Genomic DNA, 23485 nt, shown 5'->3' with positions numbered 1-23485 from the left:
AATCGCGAATTTCAGTATTTCGAAATTACATAGCCGAACACACCAAACACCGAAACTCCTACAACTGCGAAATTCAAAATCCTGACGGTACACTACAGATACAGCACACAAAAACACATACAAACAACTCCCCCCAACTCAAATATAATATCCTGCACTACAGATAAGTCCCCCTGCATCCCCCATGTGGGGAGCTGTGCCCCCCCTCAGTTATATATACTAACTCTGAGATCGCACAATCAGACACACACAGGTAACTCACTCCCACACATTGTACACACTCTCGCACACACACATCACAGTCAAAACACATACTGACATACACTAAAGCCCCTTACCAACACACAAACACATACATACATACCCAAACTCACATCTTACCATTCACACATCACAACACCAGAAGCGTTAAGTCAAAATCTCCGTACTTTGGGATTTTGTATTTGCTGTTCTCGTTTACCAGTATTTCAAGACTTTGCTATTATAATTTTGAAGTACTGAAATTCGTGATTTCAGTATTTCAAAATTAAATAGGGAACCCATATATATATATATATATATATATATATATATATATATATATATATATATATATCTATCTATCTATCATGTAGAGCTCATGTGCAGGAAATCACAAAACAATATGCTGAAGAAAATTTGGGACCGACAGCAAGAAGGCAAGAGGAAATGAGGGTGTCCAGCACACAGAATGATGGATTGTGTGAGAGAAGACCTGTGACAGTCAGGCATGACTGTAGAAGAAAGTAGGAAAGTGCCATTGAATCGGGAGTGAGGGATGGCAACAGTTGGCATGACACCTTGATCCGATGTAGAAAATGGAAAAAGTGGCTTTTTGATGATGATGATGATCTCATTAGAAAAATACATTCAACCAATACTTTCAAAGTCAAACTAAAGGATTTTCTATATTACCTTTGGCTCTTTTTATGCCTATCCACCAGCGTAAGTTTTACTAACCCTAATCTCTAAGTTTTACCCTATCTCTCTGTCTCTCTAGCTATATATATATATATATACATATGTGTGTGTGTATACATATATATATATATATATATATATATATATATATATATATATATATATATATATATAGGTACATAAATACATACAAACCCATGCGCACACACTTTCAGTCTGAGCTTTTTTCATACTTCTGTCCTCCTCTTTCTAAAGTGCTCCTCTCCACCATATCTTTCTTCTCTTTCTCTCTCTTCCTTCTTAGTCTGTTACTCTCATTTATACGTTTTTACCCTAATCTCACTTTTCTGTTGCTTGCCACATTTATCAATTTCTGTCTTCTTTTATCACAACCTCTCTAGCCTTATTTTTCTAATTCTTTTTAGTTTTCTGTAATGCCCTTATTCCTGTTTTTATTTGCAATTTAATTATAATGTTTGCCATCCTTGTTGTTTTTTTCTCAACATAGACTATTTTTCATTCTTGACTTTGTTTACTTTAATGTAAAATATTGGAGATTTTCTCCACTGCCTCCACTAATACTAACAAACAAACAAAAAAAGTAAATAAATAAATAAAATAAAAAATAAATATTTCTATCATCATCTTTTTTTATGGTTCTGGAAAATGGATCTCACCATATTCAAAGTCAAATGACTAAATGCTATATAACCAGACAACTGAAACCAACTTTCAGATAAATTACGATTTTTTTTTGTTTATATAATTCTTTCTGCAACAATTTTCAATATTTAAAGTATCTATTTAATAAGCAGTTTTTCCCATATGTGGTATATTCATTTCAAATGAGCATCAGTGTCACACTCTTTCTGTGAAAGCATCATTGATAAATGACTACTATTAAACTGGGTTCCACGTAGTGCAGGCTCCAGCACTCATCTACAGGTACCCCTTACCTAATATAACTTTAGTGAAATCATATAACCTCATGGTAGTTTATTAGCTATCAAAGGACTGGGACCAAGTCCTGAAATCAGTTGTCAAGACTCAGTCAGGTGTCTTATTTTCCATATATATATATATATATATATATATATATATATATATATATATATATATATGTGTGTGTGTGTGTGTGTGTGGTGTGTGTGTATATCCTTTTATATATTTTTCTACTTCTTTACTAATGAGTAAAAAGGAAAGAAAATGCATTTCCAGATTATTTAAACAAATGTGAACAACGTGCATAATAGCAGTGTATATATATATATATATATATATATATATATATATATATATATATATATAATATCTGTATTTGCATTGGGTCTACTTCAAAACAATGAAAGACCAGATTACTGAACACAAAATCACCAAGACCACATCACCAAAACCTGACTTTCATGAACGACCAGAATGCCAAAGGTTTTCACAGGGTAAGTATCCAGTTGACCACTATCTAACAATGATACACACTGCACTACCTCCTGTGTCCCCCACACCCCTCCTAACTAAAATATACCAACTCCAGGATTGAACTACAGTGGGGAAAAGGAAAATTTCCTCTTGTTGGTCACCTGGTTGTTTACCCTGTAAAATCCTTCAGCATTCTAGTCATTTGTGAAAGCCAAGTTTAGGAAATCTTGTCTTGGTGATGTCATCTTTGGTAATGTGGTCTTTCATCGTCTTGAAGTAGACCCATTTGCATCATATATATGTGCCTGTTTAGATTTGTGCAGCTATACATGTATACGCACATGCGCACACACACACACACACACACACACACACACACACACACACACACACACACACACACACACACACACACACACACACACACTAGTAATTTATATGTAATATTCCTGCATCCTACAGATACATGAAAAACATTAAATAATGAATTAAGATATAAATATTAATAAATCCATCTATCCACAACCCCTTTTCCCATTTTTTGCACATGGGCTTGAGGTGTCACTCCTCCAGTGACAATCATCTAGAGTCAAGATTTAAACCACTGGGTGGTTAGTCCTGCCATGGAATTTCTTTCCACACCACACTCAAAACTATGGCCAAGTTAGAGTGCCCAGTCCACCTGTTGCATGTCTTTGGAATGTGGAAAGAAACTGGGGCACCCAGAGGAAACCCACATGAATACAGGGAGGACATGGAGGCTCTGCACAGAAGTTACCTGAGCTGAGAAATGAACTGTAAGGTGAGAGCACTTTATTCTGTGCCACTGTGCTGCCCATAAATACTGTTAATTATTTCAGACTACAGTTTTGAAGTAACCAATAGTCATTTCAGAAGTGTTTTACCATGGCAACATTAATGAAGTAGGCCGTTGGTCCAGTAATTATGGCAGGTTCATTCCACGTGACAGTAATGTTGTGATAAGAGGCTGCTGTTACCACTACATTTTGAGGGGGAGACTCTGGAGCTGCAAAAAGAAAAGAATACGTAAGTATTACCACAATAGTATATACCATCAAAAATGCACATCAGTTTTGGGCTGAATCTGAAATTGGTCAATACTGATCAGTACAATACCCCAGTAAACAAAAACAAAACAAATAAATAAATATTGCAGCAGTAGACAGAAAATAATGCAATTGCTTAATCATTAAGGAATTACTGATAAATACTGCCAATTACTTTGTAATAGAGTATTTGTACACTAAATTCATAATCACCCGTAACTAAATATATGCTGATCTTCTACTATTCCAATGAAAAGTTCTGATTCTGACCTTGTTTTCAGGTTTCTTCTCAGAAAGTTTTATAAAGAATTAAGTGCACTCCTGACTGTAAAACCTCTAGAATCAGTAGGGATGGACACAATTTAAAATCTGAACCTTAGACTAAAGAAGTATTGCATGATATCAAGTTTGTTTCATACAATATTTTTTCTGGTAATCCATTTAAGGTTAAAATGTAAGAGTTGTGGATGATATGGGCAATGCACCATTTTCTGTCACAGGTGACAACCTGTAAAGAGGCCAGTGTGGACCACAAACCAGTGTGCGATAAACATCAAAATGCTGAACACTTAATTTTTACACTGCATGAAAAGTGCACCAGTTTCTTGCTGCATTGGTGAAATGGTGTTTCAACCAAACATATTTTATTGTTAAACAATAATCCATGACTGTGCATGGGAATATCTGGATTTACCCACTGTTGGTGAGGTTTGATCACAAAGCCATGGGTAAATCCTGATATACCTACAAACAGGAGTGGATTACTGCTTTTTTTACATTAACATTATTTAAGAAAGGAATTACTTACCTTTCATAAATAATGCAATTGTTCTTCCACCTTCTGTCTTGAAAGTTGACTTACTGTGTATGCGTATGGTGCATCAGAAATGTTCTACAAATGTATGTTAAAAGAGTAGGTAATCAAACACGTATCAATGGAAAGTCTGCCTGCTCAGGAATACTTGAAAGACCAAACTTTTTTCTTTTGGTGTATGCACAATTTACAGTGGGCACACTAGTTGAGCTGTCCAATCAGTATTGAAGTTTTTGAATAGCAATGAGCCATTGTTACATAAAACAGGATATATCAGTCCATAGAGCCAAATTTTATACAATGGTAATGCACACAAGAAAACACTGCTGCAGCAAATACAATCATCACAAAAAATACTGTCTTCTAGAAAGCAAATATCAAAGATGGCAAAGACAAAGCTGAATTAGTAAACAGTACACTACTGGAGTATTTCACAGCACAAGAAATGTTTGGCAGCTATTTCTATTTTCACCAACAACGTCAATGTAAAATCCTGATTTCTTTCATTTTTGCTCGGCAGCAAGTACTTTAGTATACCTGGAATGCATAGAAGATTATTAAAAGCTAGCAGAACTAAGAGTTCTGGCCTGCTTTGCATCCAGATGCACTTAAAGTTTCATGAAATACAGCTGTCCTTTTGTGGCAGGTATGTAGAACTGTAAACAGACTTAGGCCATTGTGTGCCTGTTCTCTCTGTTAGCAGTGGTGCAGATTGCTTGCTTTGCTGCTTTTAGATTTAGTGGCACTAAAGTCAGAGCTTTGTGATGTCAATGGCACAAAGAAAGAAGAGCTCAGTTTGTATTGATTGACAGTTTACAATCCATACTGTTTACAGTCTAGCTTCATTCTACCCCTTTTTGAACATATCACGACATCGGGATTGATTGGGTCCCTTTCAATAAAGAATTCTGATGTTGGCCTATCATTGGCTAGATTTGTAAGCCAATCAGAAAAACAAAATTGAAGCAATCAGTGACTAAATCAAAACAACAAAACATACAGTGTACTCCCTTGCAAAAGTGGAATATTTCTCTAAAGGCAATGCATTGGAGAGGTGTGTTAACTATGTTAAACATAAACCATTTCCTAAAGCTCTCAAGGGGAATGAATATACAGGTCATTTCAATAAATAAATTCTTTTTAACAATCTGAATTTATTTTGATGAAATAAATAGGGCAAAAATGAAATACCTCCCTACAGCACTTTTAAAAGTGCTAAGCATAAAGATATTTGTTTTTTTTTTTAGTTGTTTTTAGATTTTGAATGACATGGACCCCATTCCTGGGTCAGGGTATGAATCTTCTTCTTCTTTCTGCTTTTCCTGGTTCCCTAACATAGGATCACCTGTCCACTCATGATTTTACAGTGGAGTTTTACGGTGTCGAGTTGCCAGCCCAGCACCCAAACTTCCACAGAAGGCACACACACGCACGCACACACACCTAGGGCCAAGTTAGAGTGTCAAATCCACCTACAGAGCATGTCTTTGGGAAGTGGGAGGAAACCAGAGCACCCAGAGGAAACCCATGCGACCACAGGGAGGACATACAGACTCCACACAGAAGGCACCCCAGCCAAGGTTCAAACCGGAGAGCCTCTTGCTGTGAGGTGGCAACGCTAACCGCTACACCACTGTGGCTGCCCCCTGGGTCAGGGTATGAATAACATTCATAAAAATTATTATTGCTTCTCCCTTTAATGTTTACTAAGAGTGCTCCTTTTCAGCAAATGCACTGTACTAGAACTGCCTCCTTCTGTAGTTTGTTCAGGGTTGCATATACCAGTGTATTTAAGTACGCACAAAATTATTTTCATCTGTCCTGTAGCTCCTACTAATTGGACCTACCTATATTGTCCTAATTTCTCTTTGGCTATTCTGGTATTTTATGATGCTGAGTATGCAGGGCACTGTTGTATGTAGTTATCTCAATGGTTAATGATATTTTTTGTCAGTTTTGGACTATATCTGTTTTTTCATGATTCTGCCTCTTTAATTGTTGGTACCATATCCTATGCAATCAAATTTTTTTATTACTTTCAGTAATTCTTTGTGGTTCTTTTTTCCAAGGCTTTTCAGCTACCTCTATGTTATAGTGCTTACACAATCACCAGTATAACAGTCTTGCCACATTGTTATGCCTTACAGTATACAGATCCTCAGCCACTAGTGCATTGCAAAAGCGACAAGATGTGTAACTGTTTATGCTTGTATTATGGAACCTGCATTTATCTGTATCTTCACTCTTCTATAGACTTTGCAAACCAATGTGTATGTAGTCTGCTATCTTCAACTACAGTTATTAGCATTTCATATTTCAGTTTAAATTCATCCCTCAGAATACATTCATACATTAAACTTGAAACAACCTGTGGATGTTCCAGGACTTCTCTATATTTGCCACTACAATTGTGAGCTTTCCTGTTTCCTTCCCTTTTTTTATCTGAACGTGTTGTTTATATTCTCTTTTGTTTTTTGGCAATTTCTCTTGCCATCTGATTTGTTTCTGCTTCTGGCTTGATTTCCATTTCCGCTCCTTTCCAAAATACTTCTGCTAATCTAAGCAGAGATTCCAAGTTAGACTTGTTTTCTTGATTTTTATGTTTGGATCTGATGATGTCAACAAATGTGTATACAGTCTAACAGTTGCAAACCTATACATATAGTCAGTTTCAAGGAGGCCCATATCCATCAGACTGAGGGATATATAATCTTGCCATGCACTGCTTTTTATATATCATTTGATAGACATGCTTTGTTTACTTGTCCAAATGATCCAGTGATTTTTGGGGCCAGTGAATCACACCAAAGCTGTAAATCTAATCAGAAAAAAATCTGATTTACAGCTTGAACTTTACTCCTAGATGAGCTTTAGTTTTCTAAAGTGTTCTTTACCAAGGTTTGTTCTCATTTCTTCATGTTTTATTGCCAACTTGTCATATATTCCCAAATGTTTATACAGGCTCTCTTGTTTATGCTCCTTTTTATTACATTCCTCTCCCAAGTTTTATTTTTTTTAGGTACTCCAGCTTCCTGCAATAAATGCTGCTTTTGCACATTAATCAAGACCAAATGTCATTCTTATATTATCGTTTGTGATAGTTTAGCCATTTGTAGATGTACTTCCAGGTGTTTGTTAAAGCTATACAATTTTAAATCATACATAAATAGTAGTTGCATTTGAACAAGGATTGGTTTTGGAAGATAAGCTGTAACCATAGCCTGATCAATCATCAATAGCTTTATTAAGTAATAGATTAACTCTAAGAAGGACTTTAAAATATATAACTTTTCTTCTTTTCAGCCTCCGATGGAGTTGGTGGACTTATTAGCAAAAGGTATGTCTTTCGTGCCTAGTAAAAGAGCAGACTTGGCAGAGTCATTATTGGATTTAAAGTTGTTCATTAGGAAATGTAATTTGAGTTTGATGTTGGGGAACATAGGTACCACATTAACTTCCTTTCACATTACCAGTACTTTCAACCCCCCCATACATCCATCACTGTCACTCTTTGAGAGAATGTGTGAAGTGGAAATTTGCTGCTCTATGGAGTTGAGGGCCACTTCCAAGTACAACATCACGAAAGAAGAGTGGGAGTTATTGAAACTCCTGAAAGACTCTTCAGTTCAGGTGATGCAGCCGGACAAAGGGGGTGGGCTAGTATTGATGGAATTGGTGGATTATAATGAGAGAATTGAGACAATTTTGTCTTCGGAGAGTTATGTGCCTATTTCCTTGAATGAGTTGAATGGGTATTTAACTAGGATCCAGATGTACTTTGAAGACATGTATATGAATGGGTCTATAAACAAGAGTGTTTTTAATTATATAACTATGGTATCTCCGAGAATACCAGTGGTTTTTGGAAATCCTAAAATCCACAAGGATGTCCATGATCCACCAAAGAGACAACTGGTTAGTGCGAAAGGGAGCATAACTTATGCAGCAGCCAAGGTGGTGGATACCATATTGAAAAAATACGTCAAACTTGAAGAGCAGATATCTAAGGATTCATGGTCTTTTCTGGCAAGGGGGAATTCTTATACACTGAAACCAGGTGATGTCTTTTTAACCATAGATGTGGTTGACTTGTACTCTTCCATACCCCATGACATTGCATTAGAATGGGTAGAGGAAAGGTTATGGGCAAGGGGTGCCCCAAAAGAGGAGATCTTAATGGTGACAGAGCTTTTAGATATAATTCTCACTTGCAATTTTGTGACATTCAATCAGAAATATTATCATCAGATAAAAGGGGTCCCAATGGGGTCACCATGTGGGGGGAGCATTGCCAATTTGGTTTTGGCATCGTGGGACAGCAATTTTGTGTTCAAGCATCCATTTTTAGCAGAGAGGGTCCATCTGTATACGAGGTTTTTGGATGATATTTTTATCGTTATGGAAGGAAATAGGGAGGTAGCGGACAGTTTGGTGAAGGAGTTCAACAATTCCACTGAGTTTTTGAAATTCACCTGGGAGTATCATGAAATGAGGGTGTCTTATTTAGATGTGGAGTTAATAAAATCACCTGAAAATGGGTGCATGGTAGCCAAGATTTATCGAAAGCCGACATGGTCCAATAGCTACCTTCATTTCGATAGTAATCATCCATATCACCAAAAACGTGCCATTGTAAAAGGACAGTTAGTCTGAGCGGCTAGAATGGTGACCTTAGATGATGATTTTGTGGTAGAAATTGAAAACATCAAAGAATTGTTTTATAATAGAGGCTACCCGACCCCCATGTTGGTAGAGCTAATAATGGAGGTACAGCAGAAGAGAAGGGTTGGATTTTACCAACCACTATTGAATTTCCATCAGGGGTCACTGAATGTAGATAAAGGGACAGATGAGAATCCTCAGTCCGTTAATCAGTCCATGAGGTATGTAATGACATATAGTTTGGATGCCCCAGAAATCAGCTCTATTATAAAAAGATTTTTGGCAGTCGCTATCAGTGAGTTTGACGGGCTACAGCAATTGGGTCCCCTAGTTCAGTTTACATATAGGAAGGGCCCTGGCCTAAAGAACATTTTAGAAGGCCAGTCAGGAGGTACAAATATAAGGGCTGGAAGGTATACATGCAATTCATGTAGATATTGCAGATTTGTCAAAACTGGGCTTCAGTTTTCTATCCGGAACAACATCTATACAGTAAAAGGAAGATATAACTGTAAAAGTTCTCATGTTGTATATGTGGCGGTATGTCTTTCCTGTCCGTGTTTCTATGTGGGGAAAATGGACAGGAAATTGTGCTAACGCATATATGAACATGATTATGCTATAAAAAAGAACAAGGAAGAAAATGCCCTAGCTAAACATATTCAAGAGCATCCTGAGCATGGATTTGGCTTTATGGCTATTGATCATATAAATACCAGACATGGAAAAGGGAAGGATTCATTATTATTAGAAAGGAAGGAATTGCTTTGGCAATTGAGACTCAGAGCATTTGCTCCTCCAGGTCTCAATGGCATGTTGTCCATTTCATGCATTTTAAAGTTAAAGAGCCTGGAGAGGTAGTTAAATTCAATATGGGGTATTCTAATGAGTTATATTTATGCATGTTTACATGAATAAAATTTTATATAAATTTTACATAAATGTTATATAATTTTTATAAAATTTTTTTTTAGATGTTGAACCCCATCACACTTGGTTAATAGGAGAGTCACATATAGAAACGGAGCAGTGAAATTTATGCAGTTTGGGAATTTGTATTTGCTGCATCAGGTTTTTAGTTAGAATATGTACATTTATAATTATAATGTTTATATTTGACTTCATTATAATATTATTTTTTATATATATATTCTTTTATCATTGTATTTTTAATTCCATTTATCTAATTTTTAAGTGGAATTATATTATTGTATGAATACTTGAGTGTGATGATCATAGTGATGGAAAGAGGGTGTGTTATCCCTTTAAGTCAATTTGAGGAAGTGATGTCATTACTCAGAGTTTTTAAAGCCAAGAGTACTGTTGAAACTTGTTTTGGATACATTGTTTCTGAAGAAGTTAGTCTGTGGACTGACGAAAAGCTATATTTTTAAGGCTTAAATGAAGCAGTTTTGCCAGAGTTTTTCCAGTTTTCCAGTTTTCAGCTTTCAGTTTTAGCTTATTGGATTTATCTGCTTGTATAGCTGCTTACTTTGGGTGCACTCCAGCTTAGTTTGCTGTTGTATTTCCTTTGGGAGTTTACAGGCCGTTGGTTTCCTTTGTGTGGTTCCTGATGTTCCAGAACTTCTCTATATTTGCCACTACAATTGTGAGCTTTCCTGTTTCCTTCCCTTTTTTTTCTGAACGTGTTGTTTATATTCTCTTTTGTTTTTTGGCAATTTCTCTTGCCATCTGATTTGTTTCTGCTTCTGGCTTGATTTCCATTTCTGCTCCTTTCCAAAATACTTCTGCTAATCTAAGCAGAGATTCCAAGTTAGACTTGTTTTCTTGATTTTTATGTTTGGATCTGATGATGTCAACAAATGTGTATACAGTCTAACAGTTGCAAACCTATACATATAGTCAGTTTCAAGGAGGCCCATATCCATCAGACTGAGGGATATATAATCTTGCCATGCACTGCTTTTTATATATCATTTGATAGACATGCTTTGTTTACTTGTCCAAATGATCCAGTGATTTTTGGGGCCAGTGAATCACACCAAAGCTGTAAATCTAATCAGAAAAAATCTGATTTACAGCTTGAACTTTACTCCTAGATGAGCTTTAGTTTTCTAAAGTGTTCTTTACCAAGGTTTGTTCTCATAGGTTCATAGGTTCATAGGTTCATACTAGGCTATCTGCCCGAGGGCATTTACAAGCCTAGCCCATCGTTTTGTGGCTTACGCCACCCCTTTAGTATGGGGAACTATACCCATTATTTTGCTGTGCCTCTGTCGAGCAGTGACACTGAGGTAATCCCTGGGGTATATCTGCGATCTCCCATCCATTGGTCAAGATTTCTCTTGAACAAGGCCAGCGAGGTGCTCTGCCTCACATGTACCGGGATTTTGTTCCACAGCATAGGGAGTCTTTGGGTGATGAATCTATCCCTCCAGCACGCCCTATTAATAGCCGTGTCAAGGTTTAAGTCTCCCCCTTGTGGCTCTGATGGATCTAGATTTTTGAGGTGAAGCATATTCATCAACACTGAGTTTGACATAGCCTTGTTTGTTAGGCAAAGGTCACCTCTGAGCAAGGTGGCGACTGAATAGAGCTGGAGTTCTTTCAGTCGGGCAGCATAGGACAGATTTTTGAGACCCTTTATCCTTTTGGTGAGGAACTTTTGTGGCCTCTCCAGCTGCTGCAAGTGTCGGGTCAGATACATTCCGAATGGGGCATTGTACTCAATCATTGGTCCGATGAGTGATGAGTAAAGGGAGACTATGACCTCCCTTGATCTAGATGAGAATCCCTTCATGATAAGGTGGGCAATGTAGAAGGTCTTCCTAACTACTTTAGCTACATGGGTGTCGAATGACAGACTACTATCAACCTGGGTCCCCCCTCATTTCTTCATGTTTTATTACCAACTTGTCATATATTCCCAAATGTTTATACAGGCTCTCTTGTTTATGCTCCTTTTTATTACATTCCTCTCCCAAGTTTTATTTTTTTTAGGTACTCCAGCTTCCTGCAATAAATGCTGCTTTTGCACATTAATCAAGACCAAATGTCATTCTTATATTATCGTTTGTGATAGTTTAGCCATTTGTAGATGTACTTCCAGGTGTTTGTTAAAGCTATACAATTTTAAATCATACATAAACAGTAGTTGCATTTGAACAAGGATTGGTTTTGGAAGATAAGCTGTAACCATAGCCTGATCAATCATCAATAGCTTTATTAAGTAATAGATTAACTCTAAGAAGGACTTTAAAATATATAACTTTTCTTCTTTTCAGCCTCCAATGGAGTTGGTGGACTTATTAGCAAAAGGCATGTCTTTCGTGCCTAGTAAAAGAGCAGACTTGGCAGAGTCATTATTGGATTTAAAGTTGTTCATTAGGAAATGTAATTTGAGTTTGATGTTGGGGAACATAGGTACCACATTAACTTCCTTTCACATTACCAGTACTTTCAACCCCCCCATACATCCATCACTGTCACTCTTTGAGAGAATGTGTGAAGTGGAAATTTGCTGCTCTATGGAGTTGAGGGCCACTTCCAAGTACAACATCACGAAAGAAGAGTGGGAGTTATTGAAACTCCTGAAAGACTCTTCAGTTTGGGTGATGCAGCCGGACAAAGGGGGTGGGCTAGTATTGATGGAATTGGTGGATTATAATGAGAGAATTGAGACAATTTTGTCTTCGGAGAGTTATGTGCCTATTTCCTTGAATGAGTTGAATGGGCATTTAACTAGGATCCAGATGTACTTTGAAGACATGTACATGAATGGGTCTATAAACAAGAGTGTTTTTAATTATATAACTATGGTATCTCCGAGAATACCAGTGGTTTTTGGAAATCCTAAAATCCACAAGGATGTCCATGATCCACCAATGAGACAACTGGTTAGTGCAAAAGGGAGCATAACTTATGCAGCAGCCAAGGTGGTGGATACCATATTGAAAAAATACGTCAAACTTGAAGAGCAGATATCTAAGGATTCATGGTCTTTTCTGGCAATGGGGAATTCTTATACACTGAAACCAGGTGATGTCTTTTTAACCATAGATGTGGTTGACTTGTACTCTTCCATACCCCATGACATTGCATTAGAATGGGTAGAGGAAAGGTTATGGGCAAGGGGTGCCCCAAAAGAGGAGATCTTAATGGTGACAGAGCTTTTAGATATAATTCTCACTTGCAATTTTGTGACATTCAATCAGAAATATTATCATCAGATAAAAGGGGTCCCAATGGGGTCACCATGTGGGGGGAGCATTGCCAATTTGGTTTTGGCATCGTGGGACAGCAATTTTGTGTTCAAGCATCCATTTTTAGCAGAGAGGGTCCATCTGTATACGAGGTTTTTGGATGATATTTTTATCGTTATGGAAGGAAATAGGGAGGTAGCGGACAGTTTGGTGAAGGAGTTCAACAATTCCACTGAGTTTTTGAAATTCACCTGGGAGTATCATGAAATGAGGGTGTCTTATTTAGATGTGGAGTTAATAAAATCACCTGAAAATGGGTGCATGGTAGCCAAGGTTTATCGAAAGCCGACATGGTCCAATAGCTACCTTCATTTCGATAGTAATCATCCATATCACCAAAAACGTGCCATTGTAAAAGGACAGTTAGTCCGAGTGGCTAGAATGGTGACCTTAGATGATGATTTTGTGGTAGAAATGGAAAACATCAAAGAATTGTTTTCTAATAGAGGTTACCCGACCCCCATGTTGGTAGAGCTAATAATGGAGGTACAGCAGAAGAGAAGGGTTGGATTTTACCAACCACTATTGAATTTCCATCGGGGTCACTGAATGTAGATAAAGGGACAGATGAGAATCCTCAGTCCGTTAATCAGTCCATGAGGTATGTAATGACATATAGTTTGGATGCCCCAGAAATCAGCTCTATTATAAAAAGATTTTGGGCAGTCGCTATCAGTGAGTTTGATGGGCTACAGCAATTGGGTCCCCTAGTTCAGTTTACATATAGGAAGGGCCCTGGCCTAAAGAACATTTTAGAAGGCCAGTCAGGAGGTACAAATATAAGGGCTGGTAGGTATACATGCAATTCATGTAGATATTGCAGATTTGTCAAAACTGGGCTTCAGTTTTGTATCCGGAACAACATCTATACAGTAAAAGGAAGATATAACTGTAAAAGTTCTCATGTTGTATATGTGGTGGTATGTCTTTCCTGTCCGTGTTTCTATGTGGGGAAAATGGACAGGAAATTGTGCTAACGCATATATGAACATGATTATGCTATAAAAAAGAACAAGGAAGAAAATGCCCTAGCTAAACATATTCAAGAGCATCCTGAGCATGGATTTGGCTTTATGGCTATTGATCATATAAATACCAGACATGGTAAAGGGAATGATTCATTATTATTAGGAAAGGAAGGAATTGCTTTGGCAATTGAGACTCAGAGCATTTGCTTCTCCAGGTCTCAATGGCATGTTGTCCATTTCATGCATTTTAAAGTTAAAGAGCCTGGAGAGGTAGTTAAAATTCAATATGGGGTATTTTAATGAGTTTATATTTATGCATGTTTACATGAATAAAATTTTATATAAATTTTACATAAATGTTATATAATTTTTATAAAATTTTTTTTTTAGATGTTGAACCCCATCACACTTGGTTAATAGGAGAGTCACATATAAAAACGGAGCAGTGAAATTTATGCAGTTTGGGAATTTGTATTTGCTGCATCAGGTTTTTAGTTAGAATATGTACATTTATAATTATAATGTTTATATTTGACTTCATTATAATATTATTTTTTATATATATATTCTTTTATCATTGTATTTTTAATTCCATTTATCTAATTTTTAAGTGGAATTATATTATTGTATGAATACTTGAGTGTGATGATCATAGTGATGGAAAGAGGGTGTGCTATCCCTTTAAGTCAATTTGAGGAAGTGATGTCATTACTCAGAGTTTTAAAGCCAAGAGTACTGTTGAAACTTGTTTTGGATAATTTGTTTCTGAAGAAGTTAGTCTGTGGACTGACGAAAAGCTATATTTTTAAGGCTTAAATGAAGCAGTTTTGCCAGAGTTTTTCCAGTTTTCAGCTTTCAGTTTTAGCTTATTGGATTTATCTGCTTGTATAGCTGCTTACTTTGGGTGCACTCCAGCTTAGTTTGCTGTTGTATTTCCTTTGGGAGTTTACAGGCCGTTGGTTTCCTTTGTGTGGTTCCTGATGTTCCAGAACTTCTCTATATTTGCCACTACAATTGTGAGCTTTCCTGTTTCCTTCCCTTTTTTTTCTGAACGTGTTGTTTATATTCTCTTTTGTTTTTTGGCAATTTCTCTTGCCATCTGATTTGTTTCTGCTTCTGGCTTGATTTCCATTTCTGCTCCTTTCCAAAATACTTCTGCTAATCTAAGCAGAGATTCCAAGTTAGACTTGTTTTCTTGATTTTTATGTTTGGATCTGATGATGTCAACAAATGTGTATACAGTCTAACAGTTGCAAACCTATACATATAGTCAGTTTCAAGGAGGCCCATATCCATCAGACTGAGGGATATATAATCTTGCCATGCACTGCTTTTTATATATCATTTGATAGACATGCTTTGTTTACTTGTCCAAATGATCCAGTGATTTTTGGGGCCAGTGAATCACACCAAAGCTGTAAATCTAATCAGAAAAAATCTGATTTACAGCTTGAACTTTACTCCTAGATGAGCTTTAGTTTTCTAAAGTGTTCTTTACCAAGGTTTGTTCTCATTTCTTCATGTTTTATTGCCAACTTGTCATATATTCCCAAATGTTTATACAGGCTCTCTTGTTTATGCTCCTTTTTATTACATTCCTCTCCCAAGTTTTATTTTTTTTAGGTACTCCAGCTTCCTGCAATAAATGCTGCTTTTGCACATTAATCAAGACCAAATGTCATTCTTATATTATCGTTTGTGATAGTTTAGCCATTTGTAGATGTACTTCCAGGTGTTTGTTAAAGCTATACAATTTTAAATCATACATAAATAGTAGTTGCATTTGAACAAGGATTGGTTTTGGAAGATAAGCTGTAACCATAGCCTGATCAATCATCAATAGCTTTATTATGTAATAGATGATCCTTTTGCCCATATGATTTTCTCATGTTACCTTTTTATTCTGTTGCTATGATTGTTTTTTCTAACTGACTTTATTCTCTGTCCACATCAGTTCCAGTATATAATATATGTATGGAGAAAAGGTAAGTTATTGGGCCAACATTCTTAGAATGGCTTGCAGTTCACTATTAAGGTGGAGTACATTTTTTAATGTTGTTAACATGGTTAGTGTCTGTTTGGGATGTGCATATAAATCATTTTTATTTAAGCTAAATCTTTATGCCAAGATGTTAATACTTTTAGCCAGAAGTTAGATAATGCAACTGGATATGGGATTTTCATTTAGGAGCCTTTCTTAATTTTGTCTCAGTTTCTCTGACTGCTATTTTATCTAGTTTCATATAGTCTGCATTAAGATTTCTTACTGTTTCTTTTAGCTTTTCTGTCCATTCAGCATTAATCAATACAACGGGAAGATAGTGGAACAGGTTAACAGTTTTAAATATCTGGGAGGGGTGGTTGAGGAGAAGAAAGTCTGAATGAGGAGGTCAAAGGTAAAATCAGAGGGAATGCAGACAACTGGCACAGAGTGTCAGGGGTAGTGTGTTTCAGAAAAATGCCAAAGAAGCTGAAAAGTAAGATGTGCAAAACAGTGGTGTGCCAATTGCTACTGTATGGTACAGAAACCTGGGCAATGAAGGCAGAGCAATTGAAGAAACTAAACATGATGGAGACAAATTGCCTGAGACAAGTAGTAGAATACACATTGTAGGAGAGATAAATACATGAGGACATCAGAGAAAAAGCATAAGTAGCTCCAGTTGCACAGAAGGTCAAAGAGAACAGATTACAGTGAGTTGGGCACATATGCAGGAAATCAGAAAACAAGCAGGTAAAAAATATTTTGGGACAACAAGAAGAAGACAAGAGGACACAAGGCTGTCCAGCAAAGAGATGGATGGATTGTATGAGAAAAGACAGTTAGACAAGAGAGAGGTGGTGACAGCTGATACAATACCCTGACCCCATGTGGAAATGAGGAAAAAGGGGATTGATGATGATGACGATATTGATGTTTATTCAGTATTTTTGTTATGTTTAACAGGGTCTTTATAAATATTTCTCCAAAAAGTATTGATTTTTTTTGCTTTTGGGGGGTGGTAATATTATATGTTCATAAGCATTTACTAGACTAATGACCACAAGGGCTTTTTTAAGCCTAGCCATGCATCCCAAATCTCTGACAAGTTCTGTGACCCTTGATAAGTGTAAGCAGGGGCTTGGGAGATGAAATATTTACAAGCTTAGGCCTGGGAGATGAACCATTTACAGGTTGCCTATGTCCATTAGAGACAGGTGCCAAACCAGGGATGAATTTCCTGCTCCACATCCAACTGTCCAAGTCACACTTGAATTAGTTTAGGGAGGAACTCTGCTTAATATGGATGGGGAATCCATACCTATCTCTACAGCAGGCTCTATTTATATTAGTCAAGGTTTAAGTCTTTAGAATAAGTAATTCTGGTGCTGTTTGCTTTGTGGATATACAGGAGGTCCATCAGAGAGGGGTCGAACAATGCCCTGTATGCCAGCATAGATCTCCCCTCAAATGCCTGTAGGAGATAGAACACAGGGATAAGGCTTTGAGGCAGTCTGCATAGGACATTTTACTTACACCCTATATTCTTTTAGTGAGGAACCTCTTTGGATGTTCCAATTGCTGGATATGCCTGGCTAGGTACATACCAAATGGGGCAGTGTACTCAATGATAGGTCTGATGAATGCCAAATACAGTGGAATAATGATGTCCTCAGAACTAGGTGCCAAACCTTTGTTTATAAATTGCGCAACACAGAATAATTTTCTCACTACTGTAGACACGTGATGGTCAAAGGTTAGATTGCTATGTGTCCCTAAGTCCCTGACTACTGGATCAACTCTAAGGGGTGTGTTGTCAATATGATAGTTACTAGAGGTGGATGACTTCCCGAAGGATACTATTATGCATTTCTTGGCAATTAGTTTTAGTCCATGGCTCTGAAACCATTTGTTTGTCTGTGTCAGTCCTTCCTTGAGAACATCTGTGTCAGTGTGAAATTTAATGACTACACATTTAGTCAGTCAGAAAACATTGGCAATGGCCTTGGCTTTAGAGAAGTAAATGCCAAACAGGTGGGGTCCAAGGACTGATCCATGAGGGACTCCACTTCTTACTGTCCTCTTTGTAGAGGTGGACTCTCCAATTCTAACTTCCTGTGCCCTGTCTGTGAACCAGATGGCAATCCACCAGGTGACATACGGGTTTGAACCTAACCTCTTGAGTTTGTCAATGATGCCTGAGTGCAGTATAGTGTTAAATGCCTTTTCCAGGTCAAGGTAGGCAGTGTGAACCATTTTGCCCTCATCCATTGCTTTGGTGAACTTCTCAAAGGAGTCCACCAGGTTAAGTAGGCATGACCTGTTCTCGACAAAACCAAACTGGGTTGTGTCCAATGACTGGAGGTTTACTATATCACTATTGACCATTTCCATGATATTTTTTCCCATGGCTTTACATATAAGACTAATGAGACTTATGGGTCTATAGTCTCCAGGGTCTGTAGATGGCCCTCCTTTGCGTGCAGATGGATGACTTTTGCTATTCTCCATTCATGAAGCACAATGCCTGTTTGGAGGCTGCAATGCCTGTTTGGAGGCTGCAGTTAAATGTCAATTCCAGATGGCCTGATAGGACAATAGGACATGCTTCATGCTATTTCAGCTTATATTTCAGCTTTAATTCTATATCTTTTTAAGAATGTCAGGTTAAAATTAGATAATGTATAGTATAAAGTAGAATGACTGTGCAAAGTAGCATACCTTTTCTTAAGGTTCACTGAGTGGTTTCTATTCCTCTTGCACTTCACAGTGAGTGTCTGCAGAGTTCATTTGACCATTGGCTAGCCTTCTCCTTCCCTATAGTCTTTACCCCTCCCTCCTCCAGCTCTTGTTCTGTATTGGATAGCCTGAGGTAATTTAAACCCAGGGTGCTATTTTGTTCTTTGTTTCAAATCCCACAGCAACTGTTTGTCTCCCCTGGTGTGTAATCATCCTACTGTAAGTTTTTGCATTCAAGGTATGCTGTACATTGTGGTTTAATACATAATTCTTTAGTACAACAGCTTATACTATCTGTTTCTGTTATTTTTTAACACTGCAGGATGCCTTTAGATAATTCTGCTTAATGAACTGCTGTCACATATGCACCTAGATATGTTCTGTTTTCCTTGTTTACTGTTATAGAGCCAGAAGGGCTATTTCACATGTTGCATTTCACTACTTTGTCTAACTGCATTGACTAGTTTTTAAATATATTGAAAGTGTATCTTGCTTAATTTAGTAGAGAACTGCTTTATATATTTACATTTTATGTTTGTATGTTGAAAAGATTTTATGTTATCAGGTGCTGAAGCAGGAATAACCATTACCTGATGTTTTTGTTATTGACTATTGCTAAACAAAAGTCCAATCTGACTGGTCACACAGTATGTGCTGCCTTAACCTAATGCTCTCTTACATTTTTCTTCTATTTTTCTTTCAGAAATCCAAACCATCCTTCAGGTCAAGCAGGTCTCTTCCCCCCATATCAAGCAGTGGAAATTTCAAACTTCTCTCTTGAGCACTGGACACCCACAAGCACTTGTCCTGCAACTAAAGAGACTAAACACTAATGTAGGTGCTTAACTTCCAAGTATCCAGACAGTAAAATACCTTACCTGCATTAACTTAAACAAATGTTAGTGAGTGTATTAGTACATTTCTGCTGTATAGTTCCTTAATCAAAGCTCTGTACTGATGAGTATATCACCAGGAATAAACAGCTATATATTGCTCTCTAGTTAGTGTCCCCCCCCCAAACTAAAGTCAATTTTCTTTTGAGAAATACTCAACTCTATAAAATAGCACTTCATTTCCTCTCCTGTTTCATATGTAACTAACCCCAGCTTTAATTCTATATCCTTTTAAGAATGTCAGAAAATTATACTCTGTGTCCATAACATAGTTTATAACTTCGTGCATACAGTTTAAATTACAGTTAAAATTTCACTTTAACATATATGAAGAACAATAAGCAACAGAAACCACCAAAAAGTAAATTCTCCTAAACCAGTCTCCGTGATTAACCTTGAAAAAAATATAAAAACAAAGGTAGGAGAGCAGAGCTATGCAGAAAGACGTTGCACATAGATAAAAGTTCAACTCAATAGGCAAAAATTCACCTCAAGTCTACGAAAGTCCATAAAAACTCAGTAAAACTTTTATTCAGTATACACAGCAGGTAAGCGCTTTTGCCAACAGGCTTTTTCAAACCATTAACACAAGTCATGAATAACACTGTTCCTTATATAGTTCATCAATTAAATATGCAAATAATTGATGACATTATTACAATAAAATCTAAAAGGACAAGTCAAATAACCAAAACAGTCTACCTCAATCACAATCTAACCTATCCCACACCATCCCCTCTTTCAGCCTATCACCAGTGCCCACCTCAACTATCAAAAAACTCCTCCTAAAACTAAAGCCAACCACACTGGCAGCTGATAACATACCTGCTGCATACCTAAAATGGCTAGTGACTTCCTATCATATCCTGTCTCCATCCTTATCAACCGCTCCATACTAGAATCCTACATACCCAAACTCTGGAAAGTATCTCAAATCATTCCTCTCCATAAAGGAGGTAATTCTTATGAATTTTCCAACTACCGACCTATTGCCATCCTTTGCCCCTTATCCAAAATTCTTGAGAAATGCATCCACTTGCAAGTGATGACATTTCTTAACACTCACTGTCTACTATCTACCACACAACATGGTTTCTGTCCACATCACAGCACTACCACAGCCCTTCTATCCTTCATTAATTATATATACCTTCACAGGAATGATAACCAATATGTATCAGCCATTTTCCTAGACCTCTCAAAAGCATTTGACATGCTCTCCCACTCCATTCTACTTGACTCACTAACATCATTATCCTTCACCTCCTCTACTATAGCCTGGTTCAGAAGCTACTTGTCTGATAGGCAACAATCAGTCCAGTGGAAAGGAACTCTGTCTCCACAACTTCCAACCACGATAGGAGTCCCACAGGGCTCTATACTGGGCCCACTATTGTTCTCTATTTTCACAAATAACCTCAATAGCACTGCACAACATGCCACACTCATACAATATGAGGGTGATTCAACCCTGATCTGCTCCGCCTCATCTCCCACCACCCTACATACACTCACTCAAGATACCTTTAACTCAGTAGAAAAATGGATATCAGGTATCCAACTAATTCTAAATCCCAAAAAGACAAAACTGCTACTATTTACCCCTAATAGATAAAAAAAACCCTCTCATTTACCATAACATCTAAGGACGGCACCACCATCTACCCTTCTAACCACACCAAACTTCTGGGCATTGAAATAGACAATAATCTCCACTTTGATGTTCACACCTCACATACCATAAATCCAGTACACAAAGAACTAGGCTCCCTCTACAGGCATAAGTCCTTTCTCTCACAAAAAGCAAGAGTCACTCTTGCACAAAACCACGTCCTCTCAACTCTATTATACACAGCACCAATCTTTACCCAAATCAGACAATGTGACCTAGACAAACTAGAATCATGCTACAATAAAATAGCCAAGTTTGCTACTAACTCAAACTATAGAACCAATCACTGTGCTGTACTAACAGAACTAAAATGGCTTGAGCTACCACAGCTACTTAACTATCAACAGCTGGGCACAGCTTACAATATTCTCAAATATCCTGAAAAAAACCCCTCATTATCCAATCTACTTAGCAAACCGGTACCTAAGATTCAGTGAAAAATCTCTCCTCTCCATCACCAAGGCTAACAATAATGCAGGGAAAGTGCTCTACTCCCACACCGTTGCCAGAAATTGGAACTCTCTTCCCCTATCCGTGTCCACTGCCCCCTCCACATCCATACTCAAAAACTCCCTCAAATTGCACCTTATTAGTACCTGGTTATGCCCTTGTATCACATAACCCTACCCATACTACTATTAAGTCCTCTCTGATCACATGCTGGTTCTCTGATCCCCTGGCTTGGTCATCTGAAAGGGTACTTTTAGCTGTAGAATCTTACTTGATATATTTTCTTCTCTTACCAATGTATAACTGACATTGTCTTTTTACCCATGTTCTATATCTTCTTTTACCTGGAGTGTTTTATTAATTTCTTGTTATATTACTATGCTCAGCATACATGATGTAACCTGTTTTGTGTATTATGCTGGATGTACTGTATTTGTATAACTTGATGCTGGAGCTTTTCTCCCCAGGCTTCCGCTGAAAATGGACCTGGTCCAGTTGGAATTTCCCAGTTAACAAATGTAAAATAAATAAATATTTATAAGACATCCTTGGAGATTGACTGTGCCCATTGATGCAGTGTTCTTGGCTTTAGAGAGAGCATTAAGGACCTGTTCCCTAGTGATAGCAGGGAAAGTTATATTTGATGGTATTTCTGAGGGAAGGTTGAAGGGGAGAGAGGGGTAAAGCTGGAGCTGAATTTATCAGCCAGTAGTTTTGCTGTATCTTCTGGTTCAGTATAGGTGGTTCCATTTACAATGTGCTCTGCACACAATTGTGTATTGCCTTTAAGGTTGTGGATATAGATAAAGAATGCCTTGTGGTTATCCTTGGCCTGGGAGGCCAAATTTACTTCAAATTTAGCTTTGGTAGATGTTATTTGTCCTCTGAGTTGTTTGTTTAGTTTGATGAGAGTGCTTTATCCTGCTGGGTGCTGCACCTCCTAGTTTTGGCCATGATTTTCTTCATTCTGTTATACAGCCTATTGATTTTGTGATTCCACCAGGGTGGAGTGTTTTTTGAGTTAGTTCTGTACTTCTTTTTGGTGGGCACAGCTGCCTCTATGCAGCTATTAACCTGCTTGTATAGTGCTTCTGTGAACAGTCCTGCATAAGCAGCAGTGTTCCCAGGGTTTATGGGGGCTTGAATTTTTGCCAGGTTATCACTTAATAGCAGGAAGTTAGTCTTGGAATAGTTCCTAAATGTTCCAGTTTCAGCTGGGGGGTCCAGGTTTTATTTTACTTCAAAGGAGACCATTTTGTGGTCTGACCTTACCAGAGAAGACATTATAGTAGGGGGTATGCAGCACTCTCCCATATTAGTGAGGACCAGATCCAGTATGGCTGCACCCCTGGTTGGTGCATTAACAATCTGGACCAGGGGTTTGAGTTTACAAAATTCAAGAATCTCTGTGCCTGTACGTTTGGTGTCATATAGGATTCCCAGTTAATAGTTGGGTAATTAAAGTCACTGATAAATATGGTACTGGGTTGGATGGTGAGTGTTTCCAATAAGTTTAAATACATGGCATGGGTTTCCTGGGTCATAGAGGGGGACCTATAGCTTGCAAGGAAGTGGTATTGGATTTCTCCTATGGTGATTTGAACATGGAGCAGCTTAGTGCATTGTCCTGTGTGACCAGCCTGGAGGTATATTTTTGATGT

General features: G+C 37.5%; 1 protein-coding gene across 1 annotated transcript in view; it reads right to left on the bottom strand.

Annotated features, from left to right (window-relative positions):
- PTPRQ (protein tyrosine phosphatase receptor type Q) overlaps nucleotides 1–23485 on the bottom strand; it is a 4272575-nt gene that overhangs the window by 1795167 nt on the left and 2453923 nt on the right. The window contains exon 22 of the mRNA XM_044087226.1: nucleotides 3261–3382. Within this exon, the coding sequence (XP_043943161.1) occupies nucleotides 3261–3382 (122 nt within the window). The remainder of the gene's footprint in view (nucleotides 1–3260; nucleotides 3383–23485) is intronic.

Source organism: Protopterus annectens, chromosome 11.part0 (genome assembly GCF_019279795.1).
Source record: "Protopterus annectens isolate FY-2018-M chromosome 11.part0, PAN1.0, whole genome shotgun sequence".
Lineage (NCBI taxonomy): Eukaryota > Metazoa > Chordata > Ceratodontiformes > Protopteridae > Protopterus > Protopterus annectens.
The sequence above is the reverse complement of the archived record's forward strand: the minus strand, read 5'-3'. Positions and strand labels throughout refer to the sequence as shown.